General features: G+C 34.1%; 1 protein-coding gene across 6 annotated transcripts in view; it reads left to right on the forward strand.

Moving 5' to 3' along the window:
* LOC149531928 (protein phosphatase inhibitor 2-like) overlaps positions 1 to 20,158 on the forward strand; it is a 150,158-nt gene that overhangs the window by 112,877 nt on the left and 17,123 nt on the right. Inside the window, exon 4 of one of the 6 annotated variants that reach the window (XM_089808984.1) lies at positions 19,367 to 19,646. The exons of the other annotated variants lie outside the window; for them this stretch is intronic. Coding sequence (XP_089665110.1) covers positions 19,367 to 19,521 — 155 coding nt within the window. The 3' untranslated portion in view covers positions 19,522 to 19,646. Of the gene's footprint in view, positions 1 to 19,366; positions 19,647 to 20,158 lie in introns of those variants that run through there. 6 annotated transcript variants of the gene reach the window in all.

Below are 20,158 nucleotides of genomic sequence, written 5' to 3' on the forward strand. Positions count from 1 at the left end.
ATATTCAAGAATAAAGGTGAGAATGAATATGGTATTAAGATTAAATGTTTAAGATTAGATAGAGGAGGAGAATTTACTTCAAATGAGTTTAACATGCTTTGTAAAGAAAATGGAATCAAAGACAGTTATCAGCTCCAAGAACTCCTAAACATAATGACATTGTAGAAAGAAGGAACAAGCCAATTATAGAAGCTGCAAGAGCTATGTTAGCTGAGAATGAGGTTTCCAAGATATTTTGGAGAGAAGTTGTGAATACAACAGTCTACACTATGAATAGAGTGCAAGTCAAGAAAGACACAAATAAAACCCCTTATGAACTGTGGTTTGGTCACTCACCTATAGTTAAGTATTTAGAATTTTTTAGAGTTAAGTGTTATATCAAAAGAGATGACGATATTGGTAAGTTTGATACTAGAAGTGATGAACGTATGTTTCTTGGTTATTCATTGAAAAGAAAGGCTTATAGATGTTATAATTAGAGCACTGAGACTATTATGGAAAGTGCAAATGTAAGAATTGATGAGAAATTCAAGATACAAGAGAGAATAGTTGATTACAATTCAAATGATGATGTTGTTACTAAGCCAAGAAATGATGAGGTATTTCTTAAGGCTAACAATGATTTGCAGAATGAAGGAGAGTCGAGGCAGGAACAAAGTTCAGAACCTTTAGTGGAGCCAAGAGTTGAGATAGCAACTCCTACTTTAGGAAAGAGTATGATAAAGAATCACCCATCCGATCAGATCGTTGGAAGCAAAGACAATGGTGTGATGACAAGAAGCAGAGTCAATGAAGAACTATGTTTGATATCTCAAGTTGAACTTAAGAATGCAGATGAAGCATGTAAAGATGATTATTCGAAACAAGCTATGAAAGAGGAATTGGCTCATATAGTAAAGAATGAGACATGGGAATTGGTCCCTAGACCAGCAAACAAGAATGTGATAGGAACTACATGGGTATTCAGGAACAAGATGAATAAGCAAGGTGAAGTTGTAAGAAACAAAGCAAGATTGGTATGTAAAGGATACTCACAACAAGAAGGAATAGACTATGACGATACCTATGTTCCTATGGCAATAATAGAAGCAGTAAGGTTATTCTTAGTTTATGTAGCATATAAAAAATTCAAAGTGTATGAGATGGACATCAAGTCAGTATTTCTGAATGGAGAACTTGAAGAAGAAATGTACATTGAGGAGTCTGAAGGTTATACTTTGACAGATGACAATGACATAGTATGCAAATTAAGGAAAGCATCGTATGGCTTGAAGTAAGCACCTACAACATGGTATGCAAGGTTGGACAAGCATTTGACAAAGCATGGATATAACAAAGGTATGGTAGATAATAATCTCTATTGGAAATAAATTGATGATGGTTTGATGATTTTGATAATATTTGTTGATGATACCATATTTGGAGGAAATGATGAGGAAAGTGAAAAGTTTGTAGAAGAGATGAAGAAATGATTTGAGATGAGTATGATAGGAGAGATGAAATATTTTTTAGGATTACAGATTGTACAAAATAAAGAAGGAATCTTTATTTCTCAGACCAAGTACTTGAAGGATTTACTGAAAAGGTTTGGTTTGGAAATAGGCAAACTCGTTGGAACACCTATGGTAACTGAACACAAGTTATCTGCAAAGGATGAGACATCTACTATTGATCATAAGAAATACACATCTATGATTGGAGGATTGCAATATCTGACTCACATAAGGACGGATATAGAAAATGTAGTTGGAATTGTTGCAAGATTCCAAGTTGATACTAGAGAAGCACATTATACAGCAGTCAAAAAGATATTTAGATATCTAAAACAAACATTTGAGTTCGAATTGTGGTATAATAGATCTAATGATTTTACTCTAAGTGCTTATACTGATGTTGATTGGGCAAGCAGTATGGATGATATAAAGAGCACTAGTGGTGGAGCCTTCTTGGTTAAGCAAAAAGTAGGATTGCACACCACAAAGTACAATGGAAGCAGAATATGTTGCAGCAACAAACAGTTGCAATCAAGTTGTTTGAATGAAGAAGATGTTGAAGGATATAAGGATAGAAATTAGTGAACCTATTGTCATACATTGTGACAACACAAGCATAATAAATGTGTCTAAGAATCCAATGTTGCATTCAAGGACTAAGCACATCTCTATTAAGTGGCAAATGTTGTGAGAGAAAGTTGCAGAAAAGGAAATCAGGTTGAAGTATGTGAGCACTAAAGAGAAGATTGCAAATATATTCATTAAGCCTCTTCCTAAAGAGACTTTTGAGTATTTGTGAGGTATGCTTGGGGTTATGCCCCTTCCTACTTCAGAGTAGAAGATGCAAGAGTGCATCAGTCCAGTGTAACAGAGCACAATTGTTGTCTAGACTGAATGCAAATGCTTCCTATATGGGGGAATATCTATGATGGATAGAGTCATCTAGGATTCTTGTTGAATGTTGTTTTGAACAATGTCTTTGGACACTTGAGCTAAGTAAGAATCAGTTGTTGCAGAGTTTGATGTAGTAAAGTTGGTTGCCAAAACCTTTGACATTGATGTCAATGGGGGAGAAGTTCAACATGAAAAATAGCATGTTCAAAAGATGTACAACATGACAGTTGGAGAAGTTTGGCATGAGTACAATATGTTCAAAAGTAGTACAACATGGAATGACAGATTGACAAAAAGAACATTGAGGTATATCAATGGGGAGAGTGATTAATGAAAAAGATTTGAGAAGTAAGATGAACAATCTTTTTGTTGGTATTCTTGGAACTAGATGTTTTTCATCTATGTTGCCATCAATGCCAAAGGGGATTGTTGTGAGATTTTTGGAAGCATGAATGCTAATGATATTCCTATGGGGGAGTATTGTAAATATATTACCGAATGGTATGTTACATTCATAATCGAGTTTTTCATTAATGTCAACATAGCAGTCATGTGTGGTACCTAACAGAAGAACAACAGAAAAATCAAGTTGGTATGGATAGCTAGTTGGGTATTCTAAATATCCGAGGTTATGGGAGATACATCTAAGTATCTAGTATATGTAGTTAATGTCGGAAGAAGAAATGATAAGTCAGGAAGAAGTTATGTAAGTTTTGGTGATGTATGTTTTGAGATAGAATTTACAGAGGCATGTTCTGGTAAACTTGCTACATCTCCTAGCAGAGTTGATATTCTGAGAATTGAGGTTGAGGATATGAAGAAGATATGTTGATGATAATGTCACTAAGTTCACTCGTCATAACATTGCATGTACAAAAAGTTATTCAAGTTGCAAGGCAGGAGATTAATGTTATCACTAAGTGTAATGTGTTCCTAATGTGGTCCTATAATGATTAATAGAAAAGGTCTAACAACCAACTCAGGGAATTTTTTTGAGGACTCGATGTAAAGGAAGGACACTTTTATTTATCAGGTATGACATGTGTAAGAATTTTTCTTAGGGCAAAACTCACCCAAGATCAAAGAACTCAAGCACAAGCACAACAGTAGACTAGAAAGAGAATGATCAGAATATCGATATGTATTCAATTCAATGTGAAAGTACACTAGGAGTGCCTGCATATAAAGGTCTCTAGAATGCTTCTAGAATGCATAAGAATTAGCATCATGATAAGTCATACAACTGGGCACATGTCCACCAGATATGGGTTATCCTCCATTATGCACAGGAGTAAGTGCGATGATGGGAGAATAAGCCTACAAAGGCGTAGCACGCAAATTAATGTTGTAGACACCATGTGCTAAATTAGGAGTGTGAATAAATGTGTTGTCTACATGACAATTCAGTTAATTATGCAAACTCCAATGTTGTAGACACCATGTGTTGAATTAGAGTTGCTTACTTCTATGTTGCCAACATGACAACTCATAAAAGTACACAAACTCCTAAGTGTCTCACCAAATAAATAATAAAATAATGCAACATAATAAAATAATATATTAACTTAAGCAAACTTAAGTAACGTGTAAATAGTAAATACTTATTTACACCAACGACCCCCCCTGCAACTTAGGGGAGTGTCCTTAAGTTCACAAAAACTAGGATGAAAATGCATAATGGGTCTTGGCTACTAGGCCATGTTAGGTACCCATGTACATAATGAAATGCAATCTCTCATAAAGCAGAGAAAGAGGAAAAACCTCATGGGAAAAACCCTCCCCCAAAAAGAGAGATGAAAAAAAAAGATGCATGGATGGATAGAGTAATCAAGACCCCCCCCCCCCCCTCCCCCCCCCAATTACAACATATGTCCAGTATACACAAAATTGAAGAATGAAAAGGACAAAACCCCATATGTAAGAGAAAAAGTCCCCCCCATAAGAAAGAAGAAGAAGAGAGACAAGGTAGCCCCCCCTCCCCCCCCCAATTACAACATATGTCCAGTATACACAAAATTGAAGAATGAAAAGGACAAAACCCCATATGTAAGAGAAAAAGTCCCCCCCATAAGAAAGAAGAAGAAGAGAGACAAGGTAGCCCTCCCCCCCCCCCCAATGAAGAATGTTGATTAGTGAAAGCTGCTCCTAGGTAGAAGTTGGTCCATGAGTGTTGAATAATGTTCCTCCCTTTGAAAGAAACAATGGCAAAGGTGCTAATGAGATGCTTCCCCTATATGTAGAAAGAATCCCAAAGATGTATGATGGCCCTGAAACCTACTCAAGTGTCCCTGTGTCGATGATGATGGTCGCCCCTTCCAACACTATTGAAAAGAACAAATGCAAATCTAGCAAGGATGAATGTAGAACCTGTCCCAAGGAACCATCTGTCTCCTCAATTGATAAAGAGACCTCCGACAACTGTTGTTCATAAGGATCCACAATCACGTCAACCTGTGAAGATTGATCATGTAAAGAATGGACATGAGGGTCAAAGTGAGCCCTCACAACAATTGTAGAAGGATCATCATCATCAAAGAGAAGATATATATCATCGATGATGTCCCCCAAGTCCGCTATATATGACTCCACAAACAAATTGGAAATATCTGCTATGAAGTCATCCCCTATTGCTAGCACTGAAATGAATTGGTAATTTTGTTTGTCCATCGCATTACAGTGCTCGTCTATTCAAAGTTGAGCATATTTGGGAACATTCACACCCTTAAATTTCAAAAAATGAATGTAACTGTTGTCTCTTTTACTTTAGATTTTTACAGTTTTTAAATTTAAATTTTTTCTACATTTTTAAAAATAATCTTAAACTTTTGGTTTACCGTTTTTTTCCTGAAAAAATGTGGGTATGATACTAAGTTTGGACTGAAAAACAATGCTTGACAATTCTTCAAAAATAGAAACTAATAATCTAAATAAACTTATCTGAATCAAGTCTTTAAAGTGACTTTATTATCCAAGTAAGCCTAATCTTCTAATAATTAATTAATAATACTCTAATAGATCACAACCTTTCAACTTGTATTGGAGGTTCATCAAAGTGTGAGAATGTAGTGGCCAAAGGAGAACATACACAAAACCCAATATCATTCCACTATCATCAAAGTATGAGAATGTTGTGGGCAAAGGAGAACATACACAAAAGCCATTTCATTATCATTCCACTATCTTAAAAACTTATACAAAGGACCCTTTTAATTTAAATAGTTGGAGACAATTCTAGATATGTCCAATATTCATGCATGACATATTGCAAAGCCTTTTATTGCCAAACTTTTTCATGCGCATGTAATCCCATTTCATTTGGCATGTTTTTAATTCAAACTAATGTTTAAAAAGGTGTCTTATATTGGTCCCTCATTTAATGCCCCTACAATATAGAACCTACACACTACCCTCCTTATTAAAGAATGTACTAAGGTGACTTTGGTAATGGAGGACATGAAGCAAACTTAGTTCAAGTTGGGCTGCTCCATTGTCATTGATGGTGGAACATCAACCACCCATCAGCATCATAATCAAATGTACATCTAGCTATTATTCTCTTAGAACTATTGGTTGTTCAAGGAAGCACAAGGATATGGAATAATTTCTGATTTTGAAAGAGGCCATTGAGGAGGTTGGACTCTCAAATGTTGTACAAGTTGCCACCGATTCAACATGCGCAAAGTAGATGGCATGAAGTTGGAGGGTGCTTACAAGCACATTTTTTGGACCTCATGTTGTGCTCATCCATATGGTATAATGCATAAATTGAATAAAGCAAGTGATGTTAGAAGCTAGAGATGTTTAAATTTTTGTTTGCACCCACCACATCATTTGCTCTTTTCAAGTCTCTTTTCAAAATGGAAACCTTTAGAAAATAAATTAGGGGAATGACCTTGAAATAATTAAAAATTTGGTGTGACCTATTGTATGTGCACTTAGATTATAAAGCCCTTTGGGTATTATGCAATCAAGCTTTATTCCTTTGTCATCAGGCAAAGATGTGAATATGGCTCCTTGAAGATATAAAAGAATATTTGAATTTGCATTTTGGAGGGAAACAACATGCTAAATGACCTTTCTTAATATAAGTTAAATTAATGAGCTCATTCAAATTTTATAATATTATTCTTCACACAAATTGGGTATCCTAATCTATTGTTATTGGAAATTAGAGGCCGAAAACACACAAATCCTGATAAAATCTGTTGTACAAAAACCCCTATCTAACATTAAGCAATTACATTCAAGGATTGCATATGAGCTTCATTTTTTTTCCTATTCGGGTAGCTCTTGTCAACACCTATTTGTTGAGTTCAGTGGCTCTCTCACTCGGTGAATAGGGATTGTGTTGAAGTTTCGATAGCTAAGATAAAGATTATTTGTTAATTTGATAGTGTTCTATATTCATCGTTCCAACTAGACTTCTGGTTCTTTGTCTTGTTGGCTTCCTTATTGTGATTAAGATTTTTCTCTTCAGTATTACATTTCCTTGGTTTTCATATCCTTGTCAACACTAGAAATAATTGATATGGCATATCATCAATGATTTGTATTTATCTCCTATTATTTGTTGGAAATAATGGTGACATGGCAAGATGTGACAACGCACCATGATGATTCTTACCTAGCATCAGGTCTTCCTCTTACGCTAAGCCTCATCAGGTTTTGAATTAAAGTTTGTCTCCAGTTATGTAATTGCTATCGGGCATCTAACAGTTTACACTTGGCATTCCTGTGCAACCCTTCAGCCTCTGATTGAACTCTTTGCTGCTTAAAATGAAAACAAGGTGTGTGCGCCATTTTTTGAATGGGGCTTGTTCATCACGACTTGAAAAATCATTATTCTGTGCAAGTTATTCTATCTGTATCAAGATCAACAAGGGTGTGTGTGGTCTCTGTGTTGTTAGCAGCATTAACAATAACTACAACTATTGCATTCTCTCTGCTCTATGTGAGCCGTTGCATATTGTCTGTTATTGTGTTTTCTAAGTTGTGGAGTTATGTGTTACTATTGCACTACGTGTAGTAATGTTGAGTATTATTTATATTTTGTATTGCAATTCAAGGTGAATGTGTTAAATTGGTTCTATTAGAAACTGTGAGAGTTCTGATAAAATAAAAGGTAGGCTTATTGATTGTCTGATTAAAGACCACATTCATTAGCAAGAAGTCTTGTACTTGATTTGAGAACTCAATAAAGGAGTAGCTTTTGGGTGTGGCTGAGTTTTTCCCTTGAGTAGGAGGGTTTTCCCAAAATAAATAATCGTGTCATCTGTTTGTATGCTTTTCTGGTTTTTTCATATGTTGTAATTATATTATTCTGGTTCAAAACTTCAACATGATATCAGAGTGGGTCAAAGAAAAGATCCTGAACCAAAAGAGGTTCATTGGATTCTAGAAGAATGGTTATGTCAATAAAGTGTTGAATATGTTGTTCGATGAATTATCGAATACTGAGAAATTGTTGCTAATTTGCATGCTGGGCATTTAAGAGGTTATAATGTCCAAAGTTTTCCCCACAACCTTCATTTTTTACATCAGCGGGGAGGATGCTCATCTTTGCTTGAATGTTTGGCATTAATGTCTATGAGGATAACAGATGTGTTCTTCAAATTTTTCATTCTTTGCCTGCACTATAACTGTGTGATGGCAAAAGATCTATTAGTGGATTGGGAGGAAATTTAGACAATAAAGAGATAAGTATTTTATGATTATACCTTTGAATATTGATCATGATTTTTTTATGTAGTTAATATAATTCATGTTATTACAATGGGAATAGTGAATGCTTTTAGCACAGATCTATATATGTATCTCTTCATGATAGGTTGATTCTATGAATTATTATTAATCTCTCTTGGTTGCAAGACGGATTGAGAAGCAACTGGGTGATGAGAGATTACATGCAAAGTCATGCATGATATAGAAATGAATATGGATGATGTTGCTTGCAGCCTTGGGACGGAAGTGATGATACATAATGAGGAAGAACCTATATAGGTTGTCATTATGATTAGTTTCTTCGATGAGGAAGAAATGATATTCAAAGGGAGCTTGTGTGGCAGAAGCAGAGTGAAAAAGCTCCTTGCTTGATCAAGCATTGGAGTCATTTAATTTATTGCTGAGAGGGAGGATGATCTTTATGTACTTTAACTAAGTTACCAGATTCTCTCCAGCAACCCTCAAAGTCTGGTTCAATTCTGTCCAAAGTCTAGTCCTTGTCAAATTCTCCTTAAATTCTCCTAGAGAGCCACAAATTCGCTGCAAATTCTGTCAGAGGAATCTGGGCAGAATTCAGAGCAAATTTTGAAGAATTTGCTGCCCAGTAGCCGAACACAAGTTGAATTCAGTCTCAAAACAAATTGGTTTTACTTTTTTAAAAAGTTTTGTTGCCTAATTTGTTTTATTCAATCCTCCCAACCCTAAAAGTGACTGCTAAAAAGGCCAAAAAAATGTGGTTTATATGTCATTTATGCATTTATGAGTGAAAATGAAAACTTTCTTATAGAGGAAATCCAAATTGACAATTAGTGAAATCCAAATTGACAATTATACAGGAATTTCTTTTTAAAAACTATGATATATTCTTTGAATTCAAGGCTTAAATTTTGAATCTCAACTTTTGATCTAGCTTGGTTAGAAATCCTCTAACCAATATTAAAAAAAATTTAAAAACTGCACTTATCTTTCGATGATTCCTTTCATTCTCAAACTATCCCTTGATATGGAAATATGTCCCATGCATGTGACCAAGCAAGTGTATGATGTTGTATGTATGACTAAATGATGCAATTAATATCCTATTATATTAAAACATAGACATGGTGGTGTATTTTTCTATGTTGCTTTACTATTAGCATACTGGTGTATGGATGATGCAGAGCCCTCAGTATTTATCTTCAAGGAATCTTAGTTTAACTCAAGGGATTCACAATAGGCTGGTACACCCTCAAGGAACCAAGAACATCTCAAAGATTACAACAAAGAACCCTGACATTATACACCGATAAAGACAACATCTTCACTCACACAATCAGATTGCTATGTCTGATTGCATTGTTTATAACTCCAGTTCTAAATATCTTCTTGAAAAACCCTTTGGAGGAATTTTTCTAAATTAGTAATTATAAAACATATCCAAAGCTGAGACAAATCCAATAATCAGATTATAAATTATGTACTCTGAAACAAGACCCATATTTTCTGTCATAAACCAGAAACAAAACTGGTAACCCTGCCTAGGGCATCGGATAACGTTCACAAAAAAGATTCAAATAACCCCAAACCAATTCCACATCATCCATTTCTGAGTCTAGTTTCCAAATCTGTAAGCCATTAATTTATCCAATGCATAAATAAATGTATAAGCACAAATCTTTGTCTGCAACACCATTGAAGGCATTTAAAAACCAGTTTTCACTCAAATCTTCATAACTTTCACAAATCTATATAAAAACAACTCAAACCAAAAGGAAATGAAAGTTAATTCATGTATCTTTCCAATGAATATTTTTAGAGGTCTTTATTTTCCAAAATATTCCTGTACCAAACGTTTCAATCTGACTGTAGTTGATCATTCTCAAATCTGCAATTTACAAGCTTTGCCAAAACCTGCATAACTTCTTCATTTCTAAATGAAACAAATCCAAACCAAATCCAAAAGAAAGGTTATTCACTTCTCTATCCAAATATACAAAATTTACATGGTTTTCAGGCTGTACATGGTCGTACAAAACCTGGAACCAACACTAAAACTGAAAACCAATCAAAATAACAACTTAGGATATTACCAAATTTCTTTCAAAATGTATCACTTCCTTTCCTCCATGCTTTGGTTCGACCTTACATACAGTTTTATAGATTTTTTGGTTGGTTATAACTTCCAAACCACCCTTTAAACCAACCCATTACATTCCTTTAACCCTTTTGCATTTTTGACAACATTTTATGCACTTTATGCATTTTTACATTACAACTTTCATACAAACCCAACCTAGACCAACATTATGACTCAAATGACTTTAGATGGATGTAAATAGATCCATTCACCAATTAAATAAACATTTTTACATTATTTATCATATTAAGACCTCCTTTGACAACTTATTACAAATGGCTTCTCTAGCTTTTATATCTTTGTCTTCTTGAAATTTAATGTGCTCCTGCACCATACTCCCAACTTTGAAAAGTTTCCAAGTCCCTTGGAAACATGGAATCAATAACCTGCAAGAAAAAATATTAGATCAAAATCCTCATCTTTTCCTTTGCCTCTTCATTCCCTTAAGGACACAGGACTGTCCTCAAAATCATCTTCTCAAATACTCCTTTTAGTGGAGCATTAATGGCTGCAACTTCCACGGTGCCTTATCAGTAAGAGATCCATCTTTACTATTGCTGCTTCAAACTCACCACAAACAACTCTCCCCTATGCCTCACCTAGGAGTCCTCCTCTTTGCCTCTCTCCCTAGTCTCTTGGCAATCAACTAGACCAATCCATGGCCCTTGACCATTCATCTTACCCAACAGTAGATCCTGGAAGATGCCTCACCTTCTTTGTGCCATGCACCTTCTACCCAGCTTTATCTCCATTGGAGAATGGTTATGATAGACATTCTCTTGTCTACCCATACATTCCAACCTTCATCTGCAGCAAGATGGATAAGCACCTACAACCAAAACTCATCAACTAAACAAATACCAATTCTTCAAGGTCCTAGTGTGGATTGCCTCCCTCGGCGCTCTACCCACACACTCAAGATCTTCAAGCTCTGATACCAATCTGATGCAGAGCCCTCAGTATTTATCTTCGAGGAATCTTAGTTTAACTCAAGGGATTCACAATAGGCTGGTACACCCTCAAGGAACCAAGAACATCTCAAAGATTACAACAAAGAACCCTGACATTATACACCGATAAAGACAACATCTTCACTCACACAATCAGATTGCTATGTCTGATTGCATTGTTTATAACTCCAGTTCTAAATATCTTCTTGAAAAACCCTTTGGAGGAATTTTTCTAAATTAGTAATTATAAAACATATCCAAAGTTGAGACAAATCCAATAATCAGATTATAAATTATGTACTCTGAAACAAGACCCATATTTTCTGTCATAAACCAGAAACAAAACTGGTAACCCTGCCTAGGGCATCGGATAACGTTCACAAAAAAGATTCAAATAACCCCAAACCAATTCCACATCATCCATCTCTGAGTCTAGTTTCCAAATCTGTAAGCCATTAATTTATCCAATGCATAAATAAATGTATAAACACAAATCTTTGTCTGCAACACCATTGAAGGCATTTAAAAACCAGTTTTCACTCAAATCTTCATAACTTTCACAAATCTATATAAAAACAACCCAAACCAAAAGGAAATGAAAGTTAATTCATGTATCTTTCCAATGAATATTTTTAGAGGTCTTTATTTTCCAAAATATTCCTGTACCAAATGTTTCAATCTAACTGTAGTTGATCATTCTCAAATCTGCAATTTACAAGCTTTGCCAAAACCTGCATAACTTCTTCATTTCTAAATGAAACAAATCCAAACCAAATCCAAAAGAAAGGTTATTCACTTCTCTATCCAAATATACAAAATTTACATGGTTTTCAGGCTGTACATGGTCGTACAAAACCTGGAACCAACACTAAAACTGAAAACCAATCAAAATAACAACTTAGGATATTACCAAATTTCTTTCAAAATGTATCACTTCCTTTCCTCCATGCTTTGGTTCGACCTTACATACAGTTTTATAGATTTTTTGGTTGGTTATAACTTCCAAACCACCCTTTAAACCAACCCATTACATTCCTTTAACCCTTTTGCATTTTTGACAACATTTTATGCACTTTATGCATTTTTACATTACAACTTTCATACAAACCCAACCTAGACCAACATTATGACTCAAATGACTTTAGATGGATGTAAATAGATCCATTCACCAATTAAATAAACATTTTTACATTATTTATCATATTAAGACCTCCTTTGACAACTTATTACAAATGGCTTCTCTAGCTTTTATATCTTTGTCTTCTTGAAATTTAATGTGCTCCTGCACCAATGGACTTATTTGTTGTTGCACACACACACATATTATAAAAAAAAACATATGTTTTGGTACAGACGAACCCAAAACAAATCCGAACCCAACCCAAAAAATGCCGACAAATTTTGAACCCACATCCATACCAAAATCCGAACCGGCAACTTAGTACTTTAATGAGTCCTTCCCTGTTAGAGAAATTCAAGGTGCAATTGAGTCCTTCCCTATTAGAGAAATTCGAGGTGCAATCCCTTGTTAATGAATTATTCTCTGCAAGATAAGTTCAATGTGCAATCCCTTGTTAATGAGTTCTTCTCTGAAAGAAAAGCTCCAGGTGCAATCCCTTTTTAATAAGTTCTTCACTATGAGAGAAGTTTGAGGTGAAACCCCTTGTTAATGCATGCTTCTCTGTGAGAAATGTTTGAGGTGAAACCCTGGTTCCACCCTCTAATTGTAGCCATGGTAGATCCACCCTTTGGGAGTACCCATGGTGAATGTCATGTGACAGACTCCATGACTTAGTTTTATGCTCTTTCAACCTATGGGAGTAGCTAGGGTGAATGTCATGTTGAGATGACAATATTATGTTGACAAAATTTGTGATGAGATTTGTGTTGCTGACATCTTTGGATGCAGCTTCTTATGTTTGTCATATTCAAAATAATCTCTCTCTTGCTAAGAGGGAGTGTTGAAGTTCTGATAGCTGAGATAGAGATTATTTGTTAACTTGACGGTGTTCTATAGACATCATTCCAACTTGACTTCCATTTCCTTGTCTTGCTTTGGCTTCCTTATCACGAATCAGATTATTCTCTTCAGTATTCTATTTCCTTGGTTTTCGTATCCTCCTCACCACTGGAAATCGATTGATATGGTATCGTAAATGATCTGTATTTATATTCTATTGTTTGCTGGAAATTACGGTGAAATGGCATCATGTGACAAAGCACCGTAATGATTCTTAGCTGGCATGACGTCTTCCTCTTACACTAAGCTCCTTCAGGTTTTATATTAAAGTTTGCCATCAGTTATGTAATTGCTATTGGACTCGTAATTGTTTACACTAGGCATTCGTGTTCAACCCTTCAGCTTCTGATTGAACTCTTTCTTGCTTAAAAAGAAAACAAGGAGATGGTGTGTGCGCCTTTTTTTGGAGGGGGCTTGTTCATCACGACTGTGAAATATCATCACTTGTGTAGAGACTTATGTATGTATTGAGATCAACAGAGGTGTGTGTGGTCTCTGTTCTGCTAGCAACCTTAACAGTAGCTAAAGTGTTGCATTCTCTCTGCTCTATATGAGCCGCTGTGTATTGTCTATTATTGTATTTTCTAAGTTGTTGAGTTCTGTGATATTATTGCACTAAGTGTAGCAGTGCTGAGCATTATATATATTTTGTATTCCAATTCAAGGCGTAAGCATTCAATTGGTTCTATTAGAAAGAGTTTCGATACAATAAAATGCAGGCTTATTGATTGTCTCATTGAAGACCACAGTCAGACTTCAGAGTATTGACAAACTCCAGATTTGCAATTGGATGTTGATCCTGAACATGCCACCCGAATTGATGACGGGGGACCCTAGGGTTGGTTAGGGTCCCACTAGATGAACAATCTCCCAAAGTGGCAATGAATTAGAGTCAAAACTCCAATTTTGATGCAATACTTGTAGATGCTCATAGGGGGCAGCAGCATAGCTTATATGTTTTTCTAGTTGAATGTTGCATTGTTTGGAATCTTTGCTGTATTTTTTGATATCATATAATATTGATATATCCTATGCACATTGATAATAAATTATTAAAGTAATTAAATTAGTTAAGTTGTCTGACTCTCATGTGAACTCTGACTACTCTAATGCTGTGCATAAAGGATCTGTAATGTACATTCCTATACATTACTATATGATGAATGCTTTATTGAAGTTATCATATGAATATTTGAAATTCCGTAGATTTTTTAAAAACAAAAAACCCTGCTTTACATAGCTATCTCCTTTGCAATACCTTAAAATGACCTCCAAATAGTCCATCTCCATGCCCCCTATTCCCATCCCCATTTCATAAGCTTGGTCGAACATAGGTTTTCCCCTGAATTTCGAGTCCCAAACAGAACTTGGGAAATTCTTAACAAAAAAATCATTTAAAATTTATAACTCTAAGTCATGTTCCTAACAAAGTGTTTATTTTTTCAATGCCCAACACTGCTTATACATCATTGCTTATAAGTTTAGAACATTTACAACAATAAATATCTTCAACACAGCCTTTCTAAACTATACCTCTGTATCATCTCGTGTAATATTCATCAAAGAAAGAGATAAACTCAAGGAAAATGCAGAATCTCTTCAACTACTGCTGTTATGCTCACATGCAGAAATTCTTCAACTACTGCTGTTGCGCTGACATGCAGAATCTCTTCAGCCAATTGTTGGTCTGCCCACATGCAATTATATTTTGGCCTCCCTCTCAGCCACGTGGGAGTTAATTGAGGGCTTCATATTTAGCTACAGGCATTATTCTCAGTATGCATAGACTGCACTGAGAGTTAACAGTCTTATTCAAATGCAAGCCATTGACTGCAAATAACAAGATGCAATTTAATCAAGACAAACATCCATACCTCTTTAAAGGCCTCCTGACCCCAAAATTGTTCATCAGTCTCTAACTCATCATCCACCAGTGTTGCCATCCTGATGAATGAGCATATAAGTCACGGAATATAACTCGATACATAGAAACTAATAAAATAGCTAATCTTGCAAATTGAAGAACAAATATGCAAGAAGTCTATCTTTCCTACTCACGTGGAACCTTCGCGACATGGAAGCTACAAAGATGCTCTACACTCTTCAGAAACTCCTCAAACAATCTCCCCCCACAGCTCATCCAAATTAGTAATATACCAATACAACTCAACCCTAATTGTTGTGACTAGCTTGGGCAAAATGCCTTGAAGAAGAATCTCAAGCTCATCCTTTGGCACACCTCAAAGAAGAACACGATGAGGAGGGAAAGAACTTTCCTTCAACAAAGAAAAATCATCGCCAGAAAACACTACCACTTTCCTCATCATGTCTATCCTGAGAGCCACGTGATAGAACCTCTACCCATTCATAACACACTTCTCATGACAGACATTATCGATAAACATGGCCTGTTTGAGTGTTCCCACATTTGGTGGCATCTTATAGTATGGTATTCTCTACACAGAGGCTCTCTTTCAGCCACATCTCACACTCTCTTGCCAAATTTATCCACCGGCATTGATTTACAAAAATGGGATGTCACTACAAAGCTATGTGATTTTTTGTTGAAGAATGAAATGACAATAAAAAGCTATGTCCCTAGTCTTCTAATCATTACTAGGAAGCCTACAACATGTGTGGTGTGTTGCAAAACCAATTTCAAGTCTAAAACTAGGTAAGAAGTGGTGAAATATGAATAGAAAGTGATCAGTATATAAAGATTCACTATGCAGCAATAATGCTTATCTAAACACAAAGGTGTCAAATCATGGATCGATTCATTAAGATCACATATAGTTGTCACTATTACTTATCACTACTACTCGTCATGACTACTTCTATTATCACTACTACTTGTCACGACTACTTCTCTTAGAATTCGAATAGAATATGATAACAAGATCATGACTACTTCTATTGTCACTACTACTTGTTATGACTACTTCTCTTAGAATTTGAATTGAATATGATAGCAAGTTTTGGGGCATTAGAGTTTGAATTGAACACAATAACAATCATGATGACATGGCCTGAAACCATTTATGCATGAGTCAAAACTATTTTTGGGCAGTCATTTACCAGCGTGAGTCAAATTCTAGTTGCAAGCAACGTCATAGGAAAAGCCTATCGACTAATTTGAAAACTCTTGCGAATGCGAACAAAAAGTTTGTGACTGACTATAAGGTTTGGAGTGAAATTTTGAAGAAGCCCCTTTCTAAGAGGAAAACTCTAAAAAGTTAATGGTAAACTACAAAAATTGTTTCTAATAGTCAAAGGATCTTTAGTCTACGGTGAAGTTGAAAGGTTCACAAAGAGCCTGCCAAGGATAAAGTCTAAAATACAATATCCAAAATTTGATTAAATAATTGATATATTTTCTATTTCATATATTAAATAAATATAAATATTCCTAATAATGAAATTTTAGTAATGATGATATTTGTAAGGGATAACACTTTTACTATGTCCTTAGTTAATTCAAATTTGATGATGATTCAATATAGAAGACACCAAAAAAAATGTAATTAAAACTATATAGTATTATATTATTGTACTTGTCGTAGGCAATGTACTATTGCATTCAGTTCTCCTCAATTAATGAATAGTTGTTCACTCTGTAACCAACTAGATGCTTGTATTTTTTTGGGGTTTGATTATTACTAAAATTTTATTAAATATTCCTTAATTTAAAATTTGATATAATTGATTTAATTCACTTCCCATTGACTCAATCAATTCTCTCTTATAAGACCCCTTTTTTCGAACCAGTGTTCCATATTCATAATTTTTGGCATGGTTTTAGGATTTGTTAAATTTTATTACGCCCACACAACCACAACAAATATAAATGACATCTTAATAAAAAGTTTACGATAGAAACATCATAGTCAATATATATATGAAGCTAAACCTTGTAAACTATTTGATCCAGATAAATCCTCCATTTTAGCATTATACGTATTTATTATTTAACATTTATGATAGAAACATCATAGTCAATATATGTATGAAGCTAAACCTTGCAAACTATTTGATCCAGATAAATCCTTCATTTTAGCATTATACGTATTTATTATTTAACAAAATTTTGTTAGAAGATAGTTTTATGTGAGTTAGAATTAGGTTTAATGATACGATCATACCGATGGATAGATAAGAACCAATTCAATAGATGGGTTGCAATAGAATCAACAAATGACATCTCTTTCCTGTCACTTAGCCTTGAACACTACTCTACAAAAGGAACAGATGGCCAACTGTAGTGTTCATGGTGGCATTTGCAACTAGACTGACCAAATGGTTATGCTCTCTTTCATATGTTGCACTCAAAATGTTGGGATTTTCATTGCATCTCTGTTCCTTTTTTCTAAGCAGACAAGAGGTAAGAATTATAAATATAATAACCACCCCAATAAATATAATGACCTACAATAAAAAAGTAAGTATAAGATTACATTGATTAAAGAGATAATTTAATAGAATCTAAATTTTTATAATCTCTAATTAAATTTAATTCAATAATTCATTCAATTAGTGACAACGGTCAAAATACATGCAAATTGAAACATGACTACCTTATAAACATAGATTCCACATCACATACCAAGGTAAGATTATTTTATTTTACAATTGTGACAACCAAAATCGTCACTCTACCTCTGGATTCATTACTTTATGAATCAAATGCAAATAGTAACTTTTATTTAAAGCCAATTGTTGTTGGTGAAGAATCTTATCTCTAAATGTAGCAGCTATATCAATGTAAGTAGCACTTTAGTTGGGAAACAGTATTTTGAATTCCCAAGTCTTGTAGATTAATTTGATCTTATGAAATATAAGTTTAAACAAGTACAAAAAAGACCACCAGTACACATAAAATTCTAATACCCTTAATTTGTGTCTTACGCTGCAGAAAATAAGTGATGTCCATAGATATTATAGAAATGCATAAGAATGGAAAAATAATGATGTCGCACTAAAAATGCAACTCACTACCAAATGAAAACAAAGGAAATGAGGAACATTTTTTTCCCTAAAAATGTAGTCTACTAAATGTTTCATCCATAGTTGTTGTAATGTTTCAAACCCTTACTCTAATTCTACCTATGACATTTGACCAGCAAAAATAATAGTTTCTACATTTAAATCATAATAATGTTGGATTTTCTTTTTTCTATATATATCTTTAATATTTAATTAATAAAAAATGTCTATTCATCAAAGATTTTATTTTTTTGGAAAAAAAAAAAATATTAACTATTTAATATTCTTAATCTAAAAATCATTTGGTAGTGTATGATATTCATCAGTGTATTCTACAATGCCTTGAATTTTTTTTACATTTTTATTTGCACAAAAAGCTGAAATAATGTTTCCTTTGACAACAGACTATTGTTTAAGATGTCCTCTTATTTGTAGTCAATAGGGAACCTTGTAAAACCCTCTATGAGATTGCAGAGAAAGAGCTACTCCATTGCCAAAAGAGAATGAAGATGGATTCATTACACAACAATAATGGGATAGTAAGAAAGAATTTTAGGAATTTTGGGTATTCAGAAGAGATAAATATTCCAAAAAAATGATATTTTAAAAAAATGCATCTGAATAAACTGGTATCTTCAATTTCAATTCCTGCTTCAATTTTAATATATATAAAAATCTATATCATTTCCATTTTTTTAGTAACAGATATTGACTTACAAAATTCAAATACAATTTTCCAAAACAAACAAGTCTCATAAGGATCTTTTTGGCTGCTGGATTTGGCATTTGCATATACTAAAATCAGTAAATTAGATTTTTGTTTAAAAATTCAAAGAAGTCTAATTTACCTCAAAATCACAATATTAATATTTCACCTAAAAATTAAAATTTCAAAATAAATTCTAATTCCAATAACCTATTTTCCAACAGTAATTTATATTCTTCAAGGTACTCAAATGAAATAGTAATTCATATATATTTCAAACTTCTTCATAAATCAATTCTAGCACACCGGGAATCAGAAGATAACCCACACAAACAGGTAGCTGCAGTTTTATTTTCTAATGATGCAACTCTACAATAAAAATGAATGTAATGAAATGTTTGAGTACGTAAAAGGGAAGATATAAAATCATGAAGACTAGATTTTATTTGTGTGGCGTGACCATGTATAAGCTGAATGTTATAGGGATTGGAAGAGAAGAAATAGAAGACAACATTAAGTGGCTGATCAGTTCTCATGTCCTGAGAAGACAACATTGTTTGGATCTGGTGGTGGGCAGCGATGGTCTGGAGAAGCGCCCGCATAGTTTGGATCTTTTGCCAACTTCTCCATACTTGTAAAAGTTGCGATAACAAATTGAAAAATGCAATTCTAAATCTACAATTAAATATTAGTAGCATCTACATGATACCCACGTCATGTTAACTTTACTACAAATAATTTCTATATGGTTATGATTTGCCCACATCATCTTAACTTTACCATTACAATAACAAATTTTGGTTAGAAGATAGTTTTATGTTTTCCACAATTTTTAGGGTTCATGGTATAGTTCGCTTTTTAATAACTAATGTAAGAAAGGATAACCTTATAGTTAGTTAATAAAATTTACACTAAAAAAAGTTCATTTCATTTTCATGAAAGAATTAGTTTCAATGGATAAAGATTGGGTTAGTTATACATCCAAGAAGAAGGATAAAACATACGGTTATGCCTCAGCAAGTAAAGGATAGCTTGAGATCAAAAAAGTTTTCAAGAAGTGAATTGAAGAGGACATTGAGTTCTTCAAAAACAATTTGGAAAGGCAAGCATCAACAGATTTGGACTAGGTTCTTATTTTTAAAGTCTCCTCTTGCATTCCCTATTTGCATGTCTGTATCATTTCTCCATTTCTAGTGTTTGAAACTATTAAAAAAATCAAACTACTTACAACTTCTACTCTGATTTCAGTTTTAAGGTTAATATGATTGTCACTTC

This window comes from Cupressus sempervirens, chromosome 11, assembly GCF_028749045.1.
Source record: "Cupressus sempervirens isolate cs-2001-9-10 chromosome 11, ASM2874904v1, whole genome shotgun sequence".
NCBI classification, from domain to species: domain Eukaryota; kingdom Viridiplantae; phylum Streptophyta; class Pinopsida; order Cupressales; family Cupressaceae; genus Cupressus; species Cupressus sempervirens.